At 47.0% G+C, this 19,892-nt stretch overlaps 1 protein-coding gene across 1 annotated transcript in view; it reads left to right on the forward strand.

Annotated features, from left to right (window-relative positions):
• LOC106574988 (tudor domain-containing protein 3) overlaps window positions 1–19,892 on the forward strand; it is a 66,240-nt gene that overhangs the window by 40,342 nt on the left and 6,006 nt on the right. The window contains 6 exon segments of the mRNA XM_045698421.1: window positions 2,454–2,496; window positions 2,550–2,933; window positions 2,936–3,241; window positions 3,718–4,216; window positions 5,236–5,361; window positions 5,815–5,964. Of these exon segments, the coding sequence (XP_045554377.1) occupies window positions 2,454–2,496; window positions 2,550–2,933; window positions 2,936–3,241; window positions 3,718–4,216; window positions 5,236–5,361; window positions 5,815–5,925 (1,469 nt within the window). The 3' untranslated portion in view covers window positions 5,926–5,964.

The following is a 19,892-nucleotide window of genomic DNA, read 5'->3' on the forward strand; positions in this document are numbered from 1 at the left end:
ATATACGGTATATATTTTATTTGTATTTGTTTCTCAGGTCTCCAATTAAAAGACAGTATCTAGAATTGAAGCATGGGTGTGTGTGTGTACGTCAGGGATGGGACCAATGGACAATTTTGCTTAACGTTTAATCTGCATTTTTCTACATATAATTTTCTGTTAAAACGATACAAAAAAATCTGAAAATTCCACGTCAATTTACAATGCAGAATAATGATCCTATTAATTCACGATGCAGAATAATGATCCTATTAATTCACGATGCAGAATAATGATCCTATTAATTCACGATGCAGAATAATTCATTCACGATGCAGAATAATGATCCTATTAATTCACGATGCAGAATAATTCATTCACGATGCAGAATAATGATCCTATTAATTCACGATGCAGAATAATTCATTCACGATGGAGAATAATTAATTCACGATGCAGAATAATTCATTCACGATGCAGAATAATTTATTCACGATGCAGAATAATTCATTCACGATGCAGAATAATTCATTCACGATGCAGAATAATTTATTCACGATGCAGAAGAATTTATTCACGATGCAGAAGAATTCATTCACGATGCAGAATAATTCATTCACGATGCAGAATAATTCATTCACGATGCAGAAGAATTCATTCACGATGCAGAATAATTCATTCACAATGCAGAATAATGGTCCTAATAAGGACAACTAGGGCCAGACAGTGAAGTTCTGTCTCCCTCAGTCATATCCCCTTGAAAGCTCCTCTCCTGCGGTCTGTTTGTTTGTCTGTGAGGGAACACGACAGCTGTTTAAATGCCAACACCAAACCTTCTCTGGAGATGGATTGGAAGCGCCCGCTGAACGGGTTTTTTACTTGTCTGTAAAGGAAGGTCGCTTCTGAAGTGGGACTTTAACGTCCTTCACGAGGCGTCCAGAACTGTCCATCAAATTAATCTTGAGCTGCCTGTGGGATAAACAATCGTACAGCCTGCGTGCTGCCTGCTGCGTGTTGCCTGTAGCGTGCTGCCTGCTGTGTGCTGCCTGCCGCCTGCTCCTCTTTACATCTTGTTAAATACCATGACTTACCAATTTTATACATTTTATTTCACCTTTATTTAACCAGGTAGGCTAGTTGAGAACAAGTTCTCATTTACAACTGTGACCTGGCCAAGATAAAGCAAAGCAGTGCAACACAAACAACAACACAGAGTTACACATGGAATAAACAAACATACAGTCAATAACACAGTAGAAAAGTCTATATACAGTGTGTGCAAATGTAGTAAGGAGACATTTAGTAGAAAGAAAATACATCTTCCTCTAAGAATCGCCTCCTAAGATTCAGTATTTTTGAAACGGAGACTGATTAGTTGCCGTACTTCAGAGAACACAAACACTCACAGCAGGTCAGCCACCAGACAGACAGAACCGGGCTCTAGGCCTGTCTATCAGTTTTGGCAGGTCAGCCACCAGACAGACAGAACCGGGCACTGGGCCTGTCTATCAGTTTTGGCAGGTCAGCCACCAGACAGACAGAACCGGGCACTAGGCCTGTCTATCAGTTTTGGCAGGTCAGCCACCAGACAGACAGAACCGGGCACTGGGCCTGTCTATCAGTTTTGGCAGGTCAGCCACCAGACAGACAGAACCGGGCACTGGCCCTGTCTATCAGTTTTGGCAGGTCAGCCACCAGACAGACAGAACCGGGCACTGGGCCTGTCTATCAGTTTTGGCAGGTCAGCCACCAGACAGACAGAACCGGGCACTGGGCCTGTCTATCAGTTTTGGCAGGTCAGCCACCAGACAGACAGAACCGGGCACTGGGCCTGTCTATCAGTTTTGGCAGGTCAGCCACCAGACAGACAGAACCGGGCACTGGGCCTGTCTATCAGTTTTGGCAGGTCAGCCACCAGACAGACAGAACCGGGCACTGGCCCTGTCTATCAGTTTTGGCAGGTCAGCCACCAGACAGACAGAACCGGGCACTGGGCCTGTCTATCAGTTTTGGCAGGTCAGCCACCAGACAGACAGAACCGGGCACTGGGCCTGTCTCATCAGTTTTGGCAGGTCGGCCACCAGACAGACAGAACCGGGCACTGGGCCTGTCTATCAGTTTTGGCAGGTCAGCCACCAGACAGACAGAACCGGGCACTGGGCCTGTCTATCAGTTTTGGCAGGTCAGCCACCAGACAGACAGAACCGGGCACTGGGCCTGTCTATCAGTTTTGGCAGGTCAGCCACCAGACAGACAGAACTGGGCACTGGGCCTGTCTATCAGTTTTGGCAGGTCAGCCACCAGACAGAACCGGGCACTGGGCCTGTCTATCAGTTTTGGCAGGTCAGCCACCAGACAGACAGAACCGGGCACTGGGCCTGTCTATCGGCAAACAAAAACAACATTTTGTTGAAATGTTTAAACGTTTGACACACTGTGTGTGTGAATATCTTTTCTCTGGGTTTCTCCTCCAGAGCCAAAGAGCCAGTCCTCTCAGAGGCATCATGATGGTAAGATGCCGTTCCCCCTAACCACCAGTCCCAGGACAGGTTCCCCCAACGCAGCGACAGGGCAGACAGTAGGAGTGACTGGTCCAGGAAGGACAGATCACGGAAGGAGAGAAACGAGAGGAACGATAGATCAGACTTCAGGAACGATAGGAACGACAGACCACCTCGCTTCCAGAGGGATAGTGACAAGGACTTCCCTAAACCTGGCCACGACCCTTCCATCACCACATCCACCCCTTCCCCAGCTCCAGTCCCAGCTCCAGCAGGGGGCCAGCAGGGCCAGGAGAGAGCCCAGGACAGAGGCCGGGAAAGGGGCCAGACACAGGAGAAGGCCCCTCCTGGAGGTGGAGGAGGGACAGAGAGGTGGAGAGAGGCCCAGAATGAGAGACAAGCAGCCAGGGAGGCCAGAGGACAGGCATCAGTGTTCTGCCCTGCTACGTACCCGCCCCTGGCCAGCGGAACAGAGAACCCAGAGACGGAACCCAGGGGGATCTTTCTGGTTCTGGAACCTTCCAGCAGGGAATCAGAGTAGGTTCTAGTTTTGGTTCCGGAGGGTTCCAGAACCAAAGTCGGAGAGAGCAGCACTCGGTACCTGATCTGTCGTTTAATAAGAGAGGAGGAGGAGGGATGAAGCAGAACAACGGGCCTGCACCAGCTGCCTCTAAACCAGGCCAGCACCAGACAGAGTCCAGTTCTAACTGTGTATCAGAACCTAAAGGGGTCCAGAGATCTGACAGCAGAGCAGACAACAGGTATGGATACTGGATTAGACTTGATTATGAATGGCGTCTCATCAAATGTTATTTGTCACATACACATGGGTAGCAGATGTTAATGTGAGTGTAGTGAAATGCTTGTGCTTCTAGTTCCGACAGTGCAGTAACATCTAACAAGTAATCTAACAATTCCACAACAACTACCTTAAACACACAATTGTAAAGGAATGAATAAGAATATATACATAAAAATATATGGATGAGTGATGGCCGAACGGCATAGGCAAGATGCAGTAGATGGTATAGAATACAGTATATACACATGAGATGAGTAATGTAGGGTAAGGAAACATTATATAAAGAAGTGACATTGTTTGAATGGATATTTGATTACAATGTGCGAGGTTTGACTGTTTTCTCATGTGTCTGCAATGGTTTTCATTCTTGTACGGTGATGCCAATGAAAGAATGTGTCATTCTGGGATGTACAGTAAAGTTGTGTTGTATTGTAGAGCTGAGCCCAACAGCAGAAGGAGAGGAGGGGGGAAGTCCCACAGTGAAAGGCCCAACTCGGACAACTTTGACCGTTACCGGGACAACGGACCGTCAAACTCTTCTACGTCGTGGGCGGGGCAAGAGGACTGTAGCGCCGGGACGCAGGACTGGGGCGTGTCCCGTGGGGAGTCTCGTCCAGTGAAAGGCCAAGTGGGCGGCGGCCCAGGCTCGGGTCCACACCTCCAAAACGGTGACTCGTCGACGGAACACCGGACAGGGCCAATCAAACAACAGAACTACTCCTCTGGTCCCGCCCCCAGGGAGAGGGAGGAGCCACACAACAGGAACAGCACTAACCCAGCCCATAACAACTCCAACACCGCCCCTAAGAAGAGGTCAGGGCAGGTCAAAGGGCAGAGGTCAGACCAGGGACAGGTTGGGTCCATGGAGCCTCAAGGCCTGGGGAACTTGAAACCAGGAGACCAGGTTCTAGCGCTCTACTGGGAAGACAACAAGGTATATTAACACTGGACTCATGGTTACATAGATGGAAGGATGACAATCAATTATATTAACACTGGAGTCATGGTTACATAGATGGAAGGATGACAATCAATTATATTAACACTGGAGTCATGGTTACATAGATGGAAGGATGACAATCAATTATATTAACACTGGAGTCATGGTTACATAGATGGAAGGATGACAATCAATTATATTAACACTGGAGTCATGGTTACATAGATGGAAGGATGACAATCAATTATATTAACACTGGACTCATGGTTACATAGATGGAAGGATGACAATCAATTATATTAACACTGGAGTCATGGTTACATAGATGGAAGGATGACAATCAATTATATTAACACTGGAGTCATGGTTACATAGATGGAAGGATGACAATCAATTATATTAACACTGGAGTCATGGTTACATAGATGGAAGGATGACAATCACCTCACCTCTGTGTGTAGTTCTACAGGTCCAGGATAGATGCTGTGTATAATAACACCTCTGTGTGTAGTTCTACAGGTCCAGGATAGACGCTGTGTATAATAACACCTCTGTGTGTAGTTCTACAGGTCCAGGATAGACGCTGTGTATAATAACACCTCTGTGTGTAGTTCTACAGGTCCAGGATAGACGCTGTGTATAATAACACCTCTGTGTGTAGTTCTACAGGTCCAGGATAGACGCTGTGTATAATAACACCTCTGTGTGTAGTTCTACAGGTCCAGGATAGATGCTGTGTATAATAACACCTCTGTGTGTAGTTCTACAGGTCCAGGATAGACGCTGTGTATAATAACACCTCTGTGTGTAGTTCTACAGGTCCAGGATAGACGCTGTGTATAATAACACCTCTGTGTGTAGTTCTACAGGTCCAGGATAGACGCTGTGTATAATAACACCTCTGTGTGTGTAGTTCTACAGGTCCAGGATAGACGCTGTGTATAATAACACCTCTGTGTGTAGTTCTACAGGTCCAGGATAGACGCTGTGTATAATAACACCTCTGTGTGTAGTTCTACAGGTCCAGGATAGATGCTGTACATCCCTCTGGCCTCACAGCGGTCGTGGTCTTTACTGAGTATGGAAACTGTGAGGAGGTCCTTCTACACAACATCAGACCTGTCAACACGGACTTCTGGGTAAGTATCTATGGACTACAGTTGCTCTGTCTCAACTCACCTTTCCGTGATTCCTCACGTCCTCTCTCCCGTCCAGCTTCTCAACCGTATTGGAGGAGAATGTCCGAGGTCCCTCCCCACCCTAGACCGTCTCCTCTAATGGCTTTTAGAGCAGGAGGAGAGGAGAGAGGGTGTGGAAACGAGGGAAAGACTCATTGAGAATGAGCCTAAAGAAAGTCCTTGGTTCCGTCTGAGATGACGCGACGTGTTCAGTTGTGAAGACACCGACGACGTGGTTTTGTCTTCAGGAAGACCTCTATCAGCTGGTTCTGATATCATCTCATAAACCAGGGCCTGTGTTCACAGTGAGCCAGAGTGCAGATCTAGGATCAGGTCCTGCCTGTGAAAATAGAATCTTATTGAGTACGATGTTAAAAAGCCAAACTGATGGTAGATCTGTATGTGTGGTAGCAGAAGGAAGAGGAGGGGTTAGAGTACCGGCGCGGGGGAGACGGGCAGCCTCGGACCACCACGAGGACGCGGCCCACGGTCCAGTATTACCAGCCGCCCAGGGCCAGGGACTGACTGACTGATCACCACATGACTGAGTTACTGTACGGACAGGTAACACCTGTACTACACCACATGACTGAGTTACTGTACGGACAGGTTACACCTGTACTACACCACATGACTGAGTTACTGTACGGACAGGTTACACCTGTACTACACCACATGACTGAGTTACTGTGCGGACAGGTTACACCTGTAATACACCACATGACTGAGTTACTGTACGGACAGGTTACACCTGTACTACACCACATGACTGAGTTACTGTGACGGACAGGTTACACCTGTACTACACCACATGACTGAGTTACTGTACGGACAGGTTACACCTGTACTACACCACATGACTGAGTTACTGTACGGACAGGTTACACCTGTACTACACCACATGACTGAGTTACTGTACGGACAGGTTACACCTGTACTACACCACATGACTGAGTTACTGTACGGACAGGTTACACCTGTACTACACCACATGACTGAGTTACTGTACGGACAGGTTACACCTGTACTACACCACATGACTGAGTTACTGTACGGACAGGTAACACCTGTACTACACCACATGACTGAGTTACTGTACGGACAGGTTACACCTGTAATACACCACATGACTGAGTTACTGTACGGACAGGTTACACCTGTACTACACCACATGACTGAGTTACTGTACGGACAGGTTACACCTGTACTACACCACATGACTGAGTTACTGTACGGACAGGTTACACCTGTAATACACCACATGACTGAGTTACTGTACGGACAGGTTACACCTGTACTACACCACATGACTGAGTTACTGTACAGACAGGTTACACCTGTACTACACCACATGACTGAGTTACTGTACGGACAGGTTACACCTGTACTACACCACATGACTGAGTTACTGTACGGACAGGTTACACCTGTACTACACCACATGACTGAGTTACTGTACGGACAGGTTACACCTGTACTACACCACATGACTGAGTTACTGTACGGACAGGTTACACCTGTACTACACCACATGACTGAGTTACTGTACGGACAGGTTACACCTGTACTACACCACATGACTGAGTTACTGTACGGACAGGTTACACCTGTACTACACCACATGACTGAGTTACTGTACGGACAGGTTACACCTGTACTACACCACATGACTGAGTTACTGTACGGACAGGTTAGACCTGTACTACACCACATGACTGAGTTACTGTACGGACAGGTTACACCTGTACTACACCACATGACTGAGTTACTGTACGGACAGGTAACACCTGTACTACACCACATGACTGAGTTACTGTACAGACAGGTTACACCTGTACTACACCACATGACTGAGTTACTGTACAGACAGGTTACACCTGTACTACACCACATGACTGAGTTACTGTACGGACAGGTTACACCTGTACTACACCACATGACTGAGTTACTGTACGGGACAGGTTACACCTGTACTACACCACATGACTGAGTTACTGTACGGACAGGTTACACCTGTACTACACCACATGACTGAGTTACTGTACGGACAGGTTACACCTGTACTACACCACATGACTGAGTTACTGTACGGACAGGTTACACCTGTACTACACCACATGACTGAGTTACTGTACGGACAGGTTACACCTGTACTACACCACATGACTGAGTTACTGTACGGACAGGTTACACCTGTACTACACCACATGACTGAGTTACTGTACGGACAGGTTACACCTGTACTACACCACATGACTGAGTTACTGCACGGACAGGTTACACCTGTACTACACCACATGACTGAGTTACTGTACGGACAGGTTACACCTGTACTACACCACATGACTGAGTACTGTACGGACAGGTTACACCTGTACTACACCACATGACTGAGTTACTGTACGGACAGGTTACACCTGTACTACACCACATGACTGAGTTACTGTACGGACAGGTTACACCTGTACTACACCACATGACTGAGTTACTGACGGACAGGTTACACCTGTACTACACCACATGACTGAGTTACTGTACGGACAGGTTACACCTGTACTACACCACATGACTGAGTTACTGACGGACAGGTTACACCTGTACTACACCACATGACTGAGTTACTGTACGGACAGGTTACACCTGTACTACACCACATGACTGAGTTACTGTACGGACAGGTTACACCTGTACTACACCACATGACTGAGTTACTGTACGGACAGGTTACACCTGTACTACACCACATGACTGAGTTACTGTACGGACAGGTTACACCTGTACTACACCACATGACTGAGTTACTGTACGGACAGGTTACACCTGTACTACACCACATGACTGAGTTACTGTACGGACAGGTTACACCTGTACTACACCACATGACTGAGTTACTGTACGGACAGGTTACACCTGTACTACACCACATGACTGAGTTACTGTACGGACAGGTTACACCTGTACTACACCACATGACTGAGTTACTGTACGGACAGGTTACACCTGTACTACACCACATGACTGAGTTACTGTACGGACAGGTTACACCTGTACTACACCACATGACTGAGTTACTGTACGGACAGGTTACACCTGTACTACACCACATGACTGAGTTACTGTACGGACAGGTTACACCTGTACTACACCACATGACTGAGTTACTGTACGGACAGGTTACACCTGTACTACACCACATGACTGAGTTACTGTACGGACAGGTTACACCTGTACTACACCACATGACTGAGTTACTGTACGGACAGGTTACACCTGTACTACACCACATGACTGAGTTACTGTACGGACAGGTTACACCTGTACTACACCACATGACTGAGTTACTGTACGACAGGTTACACCTGTACTACACCACATGACTGAGTTACTGCAGGACAGGTTACACCTGTACTACACCACATGACTGAGTTACTGTACGGACAGGTTACACCTGTACTACACCACATGACTGAGTTACTGTACGGACAGGTTACACCTGTACTACACCACATGACTGAGTTACTGTACGGACAGGTTACACCTGTACTACACCACATGACTGAGTTACTGTACGGGACAGGTTACACCTGTACTACACCACATGACTGAGACGTGACAGGTTACACCTGTACTACACCACATGACTGAGTTACTGTACGGACAGGTTACACCTGTACTACACCACATGACTGAGTTACTGTACGGACAGGTTACACCTGTACTACACCACATGACTGAGTTACTGTACGGACAGGTTACACCTGTACTACACCACATGACTGAGTTACTGTACGGACAGGTTACACCTGTACTACACCACATGACTGAGTTACTGTACGGACAGGTTACACCTGTACTACACCACATGACTGAGTTACTGTACGGACAGGTTACACCTGTACTACACCACATGACTGAGTTACTGTACGGACAGGTTACACCTGTACTACACCACATGACTGAGTTACTGTACGGACAGGTTACACCTGTACTACACCACATGACTGAGTTACTGTACGGACAGGTTACACCTGTACTACACCACATGACTGAGTTACTGTACGGACAGGTTACACCTGTACTACACCACATGACTGAGTTACTGTACGGACAGGTAACACCTGTACTACACCACATGACTGAGTTACTGTACGGACAGGTTACACCTGTACTACACCACATGACTGAGTTACTGTACGGACAGGTTACACCTGTACTACACCACATGACTGAGTTACTGTACGGACAGGTTACACCTGTACTACACCACATGACTGAGTTACTGTACGGACAGGTTACACCTGTACTACACCACATGACTGAGTTACTGTACGGACAGGTTACACCTGTACTACACCACATGACTGAGTTACTGTACGGACAGGTTACACCTGTACTACACCACATGACTGAGTTACTGTACGGACAGGTTACACCTGTACTACACCACATGACTGAGTTACTGTACGGACAGGTTACACCTGTACTACACCACATGACTGAGTTACTGTACGGACAGGTTACACCTGTACTACACCACATGACTGAGTTACTGTCACGGACAGGTTACACCTGTACTACACCACATGACTGAGTTACTGTACGGACAGGTTACACCTGTACTACACCACATGACTGAGTTACTGTACGGACAGGTTACACCTGTACTACACCACATGACTGAGTTACTGTACGGACAGGTTACACCTGTACTACACCACATGACTGAGTTACTGTACGGACAGGTTACACCTGTACTACACCACATGACTGAGTTACTGTACGGACAGGTTACACCTGTACTACACCACATGACTGAGTTACTGTACGGACAGGTTACACCTGTACTACACCACATGACTGAGTTACTGTACGGACAGGTTACACCTGTACTACACCACATGACTGAGTTACTGTACGGACAGGTTACACCTGTACTACACCACATGACTGAGTTACTGTACGGACAGGTTACACCTGTACTACACCACATGACTGAGTTACTGTCCGGACAGGTTACACCTGTACTACACCACATGACTGAGTTACACCTGTACTACACCACATGACTGAGTTACTGTACGGACAGGTTACACCTGTACTACACCACATGACTGAGTTACTGTACGGACAGGTTACACCTGTACTACACCACATGACTGAGTTACTGTACGGACAGGTTACACCTGTACTACACCACATGACTGAGTTACTGTACGGACAGGTTACACCTGTACTACACCACATGACTGAGTTACTGTACGGACAGGTTACACCTGTACTACACCACATGACTGAGTTACTGTACGGACAGGTTACACCTGTACTACACCACATGACTGAGTTACTGTACGGACAGGTTACACCTGTACTACACCACATGACTGAGTTACTGTACGGACAGGTTACACCTGTACTACACCACATGACTGAGTTACTGTACGGACAGGTTACACCTGTACTACACCACATGACTGAGTTACTGCACGGACAGGTTACACCTGTACTACACCACATGACTGAGTTACTGTACGGACAGGTTACACCTGTACTACACCACATGACTGAGTTACTGTACGGACAGGTTACACCTGTACTACACCACATGACTGAGTTACTGTACGGACAGGTTACACCTGTACTACACCACATGACTGAGTTACTGTACGGACAGGTTACACCTGTACTACACCACATGACTGAGTTACTGTACGGACAGGTTACACCTGTACTACACCACATGACTGAGTTACTGTACGGACAGGTTACACCTGTACTACACCACATGACTGAGTTACTGTACGGACAGGTTACACCTGTACTACACCACATGACTGAGTTACTGTACGGACAGGTTACACCTGTACTACACCACATGACTGAGTTACTGTACGGACAGGTTACACCTGTACTACACCACATGACTGAGTTACTGTACGGACAGGTTACACCTGTACTACACCACATGACTGAGTTACACCTGTACTACACCACATGACTGAGTTACTGTACGGACAGGTTACACCTGTACTACACCACATGACTGAGTTACTGTACGGACAGGTTACACCTGTACTACACCACATGACTGAGTTACTGTACGGACAGGTTACACCTGTACTACACCACATGACTGAGTTACTGTACGGACAGGTTACACCTGTACTACACCACATGACTGAGTTACTGTACGGACAGGTTACACCTGTACTACACCACATGACTGAGTTACTGACGGACAGGTTACACCTGTACTACACCACATGACTGAGTTACTGTACGGACAGGTTACACCTGTACTACACCACATGACTGAGTTACTGTACGGACAGGTTACACCTGTACTACACCACATGACTGAGTTACTGTACGGACAGGTTACACCTGTACTACACCACATGACTGAGTTACTGTACGGACAGGTTACACCTGTACTACACCACATGACTGAGTTACTGTACGGACAGGTTACACCTGTACTACACCACATGACTGAGTTACTGTACGGACAGGTTACACCTGTACTACACCACATGACTGAGTTACTGTACGGACAGGTTACACCTGTACTACACCACATGACTGAGTTACTGTACGGACAGGTTACACCTGTACTACACCACATGACTGAGTTACTGTACGGACAGGTTACACCTGTACTACACCACATGACTGAGTTACTGTACGGACAGGTTACACCTGTACTACACCACATGACTGAGTTACTGTACGGACAGGTTACACCTGTACTACACCACATGACTGAGTTACTGTACGGACAGGTTACACCTGTACTACACCACATGACTGAGTTACTGTACGGACAGGTTACACCTGTACTACACCACATGACTGAGTTACTGTACGGACAGGTTACACCTGTACTACACCACATGACTGAGTTACTGTACGGACAGGTTACACCTGTACTACACCACATGACTGAGTTACTGTACGGACAGGTTACACCTGTACTACACCACATGACTGAGTTACTGTACGGACAGGTTACACCTGTACTACACCACATGACTGAGTTACTGTACGGACAGGTTACACCTGTACTACACCACATGACTGAGTTACTGTACGGACAGGTTACACCTGTACTACACCACATGACTGAGTTACTGTACGGACAGGTTACACCTGTACTACACCACATGACTGAGTTACTGTACGGACAGGTTACACCTGTACTACACCACATGACTGAGTTACTGTACGGACAGGTTACACCTGTACTACACCACATGACTGAGTTACTGTACGGACAGGTTACACCTGTACTACACCACATGACTGAGTTACTGTACGGACAGGTTACACCTGTACTACACCACATGACTGAGTTACGTACGGACAGGTTACACCTGTACTACACCACATGACTGGGAAGGTTACACCTGTACTACACCACATGACTGAGTTACTGTACGGACAGGTTACACCTGTACTACACCACATGACTGAGTTACTGTACGGACAGGTTACACCTGTACTACACCACATGACTGAGTTACTGTACGGACAGGTTACACCTGTACTACACCACATGACTGAGTTACTGTACGGACAGGTTACACCTGTACTACACCACATGACTGAGTTACTGTACGGACAGGTTACACCTGTACTACACCACATGACTGAGTTACTGTACGGACAGGTTACACCTGTACTACACCACATGACTGAGTTACTGTACGGACAGGTTACACCTGTACTACACCACATGACTGAGTTACTGTACGGACAGGTTACACCTGTACTACACCACATGACTGAGTTACTGTACGGACAGGTTACACCTGTACTACACCACATGACTGAGTTACTGTACGGACAGGTTACACCTGTACTACACCACATGACTGAGTTACTGTAACGGACAGGTTACACCTGTACTACACCACATGACTGAGTTACTGAAACGGACAGGTTACACCTGTACTACACCACATGACTGAGTTACTGTACGGACAGGTTACACCTGTACTACACCACATGACTGAGTTACTGTACGGACAGGTTACACCTGTACTACACCACATGACTGAGTTACTGTACGGACAGGTTACACCTGTACTACACCACATGACTGAGTTACTGTACGGACAGGTTACACCTGTACTACACCACATGACTGAGTTACTGTACGGACAGGTTACACCTGTACTACACCACATGACTGAGTTACTGTACGGACAGGTTACACCTGTACTACACCACATGACTGAGTTACTGTACGGACAGGTTACACCTGTACTACACCACATGACTGAGTTACTGTACGGACAGGTTACACCTGTACTACACCACATGACTGAGTTACTGTACGGACAGGTTACACCTGTACTACACCACATGACTGAGTTACTGTACGGACAGGTTACACCTGTACTACACCACATGACTGAGTTACTGTACGGACAGGTTACACCTGTACTACACCACATGACTGAGTTACTGTACGGACAGGTTACACCTGTACTACACCACATGACTGAGTTACTGTACGGACAGGTTACACCTGTACTACACCACATGACTGAGTTACTGTACGGACAGGTTACACCTGTACTACACCACATGACTGAGTTACTGTACGGACAGGTTACACCTGTACTACACCACATGACTGAGTTACTGTACGGACAGGTTACACCTGTACTACACCACATGACTGAGTTACTGTACGGACAGGTTACACCTGTACTACACCACATGACTGAGTTACTGTACGGACAGGTTACACCTGTACTACACCACATGACTGAGTTACTGTACGGACAGGTTACACCTGTACTACACCACATGACTGAGTTACTGTACGGACAGGTTACACCTGTACTACACCACATGACTGAGTTGCTGTACGGACAGGTTACACCTGTACTACACCACATGACTGAGTTACTGTACGGACAGGTTACACCTGTACTACACCACATGACTGAGTTGTCTGTACGGACAGGTTACACCTGTACTACACCACATGACTGAGTTACTGTACGGACAGGTTACACCTGTACTACACCACATGACTGAGTTACTGTACGGACAGGTTACACCTGTACTACACCACATGACTGAGTTACTGTACGGACAGGTTACACCTGTACTACACCACATGACTGAGTTACTGTACGGACAGGTTACACCTGTACTACACCACATGACTGAGTTACTGTACGGACAGGTTACACCTGTACTACACCACATGACTGAGTTACTGTACGGACAGGTTACACCTGTACTACACCACATGACTGAGTTACTGTACGGACAGGTTACACCTGTACTACACCACATGACTGAGTTACTGTACGGACAGGTTACACCTGTACTACACCACATGACTGAGTTACTGTACGGACAGGTTACACCTGTACTACACCACATGACTGAGTTACTGTACGGACAGGTTACACCTGTACTACACCACATGACTGAGTTACTGTACGGACAGGTTACACCTGTACTACACCACATGACTGAGTTACTGTACGGACAGGTTACACCTGTACTACACCACATGACTGAGTTACTGTACGGACAGGTTACACCTGTACTACACCACATGACTGAGTTACTGTACGGACAGGTTACACCTGTACTACACCACATGACTGAGTTACTGTACGGACAGGTTACACCTGTACTACACCACATGACTGAGTTACTGTACGGACAGGTTACACCTGTACTACACCACATGACTGAGTTACTGTACGGACAGGTTACACCTGTACTACACCACATGACTGAGTTACTGTACGGACAGGTTACACCTGTACTACACCACATGACTGAGTTACTGTACGGACAGGTTACACCTGTACTACACCACATGACTGAGTTACTGTACGGACAGGTTACACCTGTACTACACCACATGACTGAGTTACTGTACGGACAGGTTACACCTGTACTACACCACATGACTGAGTTACTGTACGGACAGGTTACACCTGTACTACACCACATGACTGAGTTACTGTACGGACAGGTTACACCTGTACTACACCACATGACTGAGTTACTGTACGGACAGGTTACACCTGTACTACACCACATGACTGAGTTACTGTACGGACAGGTTACACCTGTACTACACCACATGACTGAGTTACTGTACGGACAGGTTACACCTGTACTACACCACATGACTGAGTTACTGTACGGACAGGTTACACCTGTACTACACCACATGACTGAGTTACTGTACGGACAGGTTACACCTGTACTACACCACATGACTGAGTTACTGTACGGACAGGTTACACCTGTACTACACCACATGACTGAGTTACTGTACGGACAGGTTACACCTGTACTACACCACATGACTGAGTTACTGTACGGACAGGTTACACCTGTACTACACCACATGACTGAGTTACTGTACGGACAGGTTACACCTGTACTACACCACATGACTGAGTTACTGTACGGACAGGTTACACCTGTACTACACCACATGACTGAGTTACTGTACGGACAGGTTACACCTGTACTACACCACATGACTGAGTTACTGTACGGACAGGTTACACCTGTACTACACCACATGACTGAGTTACTGTACGGACAGGTTACACCTGTACTACACCACATGACTGAGTTACTGTACGGACAGGTTACACCTGTACTACACCACATGACTGAGTTACTGTACGGACAGGTTACACCTGTACTACACCACATGACTGAGTTACTGTACGGACAGGTTACACCTGTACTACACCACATGACTGAGTTACTGTACGGACAGGTTACACCTGTACTACACCACATGACTGAGTTACTGTACGGACAGGTTACACCTGTACTACACCACATGACTGAGTTACTGTACGGACAGGTTACACCTGTACTACACCACATGACTGAGTTACTGTACGGACAGGTTACACCTGTACTACACCACATGACTGAGTTACTGTACGGACAGGTTACACCTGTACTACACCACATGACTGAGTTACTGTACGGACAGGTTACACCTGTACTACACCACATGACTGAGTTACTGTACGGACAGGTTACACCTGTACTACACCACATGACTGAGTTACTGTACGGACAGGTTACACCTGTACTACACCACATGACTGAGTTACTGTACGGACAGGTTACACCTGTACTACACCACATGACTGAGTTACTGTACGGACAGGTTACACCTGTACTACACCACATGACTGAGTTACTGTACGGACAGGTTACACCTGTACTACACCACATGACTGAGTTACTGTACGGACAGGTTACACCTGTACTACACCACATGACTGAGTTACTGTACGGACAGGTTACACCTGTACTACACCACATGACTGAGTTACTGTACGGACAGGTTACACCTGTACTACACCACATGACTGAGTTACTGTACGGACAGGTTACACCTGTACTACACCACATGACTGAGTTACTGTACGGACAGGTTACACCTGTACTACACCACATGACTGAGTTACTGTACGGACAGGTTACACCTGTACTACACCACATGACTGAGTTACTGTACGGACAGGTTACACCTGTACTACACCACATGACTGAGTTACTGTACGGACAGGTTACACCTGTACTACACCACATGACTGAGTTACTGTACGGACAGGTTACACCTGTACTACACCACATGACTGAGTTACTGTACGGACAGGTTACACCTGTACTACACCACATGACTGAGTTACTGTACGGACAGGTTACACCTGTACTACACCACATGACTGAGTTACTGTACGGACAGGTTACACCTGTACTACACCACATGACTGAGTTACTGTACGGACAGGTTACACCTGTACTACACCACATGACTGAGTTACTGTACGGACAGGTTACACCTGTACTACACCACATGACTGAGTTACTGTACGGACAGGTTACACCTGTACTACACCACATGACTGAGTTACTGTACGGACAGGTTACACCTGTACTACACCACATGACTGAGTTACTGTACGGACAGGTTACACCTGTACTACACCACATGACTGAGTTACTGTACGGACAGGTTACACCTGTACTACACCACATGACTGAGTTACTGTACGGACAGGTTACACCTGTACTACACCACATGACTGAGTTACTGTACGGACAGGTTACACCTGTACTACACCACATGACTGAGTTACTGTACGGACAGGTTACACCTGTACTACACCACATGACTGAGTTACTGTACGGACAGGTTACACCTGTACTACACCACATGACTGAGTTACTGTACGGACAGGTTACACCTGTACTACACCACATGACTGAGTTACTGTACGGACAGGTTACACCTGTACTACACCACATGACTGAGTTACTGTACGGACAGGTTACACCTGTACTACACCACATGACTGAGTTACTGTACGGACAGGTTACACCTGTACTACACCACATGACTGAGTTACTGTACGGACAGGTTACACCTGTACTACACCACATGACTGAGTTACTGTACGGACAGGTTACACCTGTACTACACCACATGACTGAGTTACTGTACGGACAGGTTACACCTGTACTACACCACATGACTGAGTTACTGTACGGACAGGTTACACCTGTACTACACCACATGACTGAGTTACTGTACGGACAGGTTACACCTGTACTACACCACATGACTGAGTTACTGTACGGACAGGTTACACCTGTACTACACCACATGACTGAGTTACTGTACGGACAGGTTACACCTGTACTACACCACATGACTGAGTTACTGTACGGACAGGTTACACCTGTACTACACCACATGACTGAGTTACTGTACGGACAGGTTACACCTGTACTACACCACATGACTGAGTTACTGTACGGACAGGTTACACCTGTACTACACCACATGACTGAGTTACTGTACGGACAGGTTACACCTGTACTACACCACATGACTGAGTTACTGTACGGACAGGTTACACCTGTACTACACCACATGACTGAGTTACTGTACGGACAGGTTACACCTGTACTACACCACATGACTGAGTTACTGTACGGACAGGTTACACCTGTACTACACCACATGACTGAGTTACTGTACGGACAGGTTACACCTGTACTACACCACATGACTGAGTTACTGTACGGACAGGTTACACCTGTACTACACCACATGACTGAGTTACTGTACGGACAGGTTACACCTGTACTACACCACATGACTGAGTTACTGTACGGACAGGTTACACCTGTACTACACCACATGACTGAGTTACTGTACGGACAGGTTACACCTGTACTACACCACATGACTGAGTTACTGTACGGACAGGTTACACCTGTACTACACCACATGACTGAGTTACTGTACGGACAGGTTACACCTGTACTACACCACATGACTGAGTTACTGTACGGACAGGTTACACCTGTACTACACCACATGACTGAGTTACTGTACGGACAGGTTACACCTGTACTACACCACATGACTGAGTTACTGTACGGACAGGTTACACCTGTACTACACCACATGACTGAGTTACTGTACGGACAGGTTACACCTGTACTACACCACATGACTGAGTTACTGTACGGACAGGTTACACCTGTACTACACCACATGACTGAGTTACTGTACGGACAGGTTACACCTGTACTACACCACATGACTGAGTTACTGCACGGACAGGTTACACCTGTACTACACCACATGACTGAGTTACTGTACGGACAGGTTACACCTGTACTACACCACATGACTGAGTTACTGTACGGACAGGTTACACCTGTACTACACCACATGACTGAGTTACTGTGCGGACAGGTTACACCTGTACTACACCACATGACTGAGTTACTGTACGGACAGGTTACACCTGTACTACACCACATGACTGAGTTACTGTACGGACAGGTTACACCTGTACTACACCACATGACTGAGTTACTGTACGGACAGGTTACACCTGTACTACACCACATGACTGAGTTACTGTACGGACAGGTTACACCTGTACTACACCACATGACTGAGTTACTGTACGGACAGGTTACACCTGTACTACACCACATGACTGAGTTACTGTACGGACAGGTTACACCTGTACTACACCACATGACTGAGTTACTGTACGGACAGGTTACACCTGTACTACACCACATGACTGAGTTACTGTACGGACAGGTTACACCTGTACTACACCACATGACTGAGTTACTGTACGGACAGGTTACACCTGTACTACACCACATGACTGAGTTACTGTACGGACAGGTTACACCTGTACTACACCACATGACTGAGTTACTGTACGGACAGGTTACACCTGTACTACACCACATGACTGAGTTACTGTACGGACAGGTTACACCTGTACTACACCACATGACTGAGTTACTGTACGGACAGGTTACACCTGTACTACACCACATGACTGAGTTACTGTACGGACAGGTTACACCTGTACTACACCACATGACTGAGTTACTGTACGGACAGGTTACACCTGTACTACACCACATGACTG

Source organism: Salmo salar, chromosome ssa16, assembly GCF_905237065.1.
Source record: "Salmo salar chromosome ssa16, Ssal_v3.1, whole genome shotgun sequence".
NCBI classification, from domain to species: Eukaryota; Metazoa; Chordata; class Actinopteri; order Salmoniformes; family Salmonidae; genus Salmo; species Salmo salar.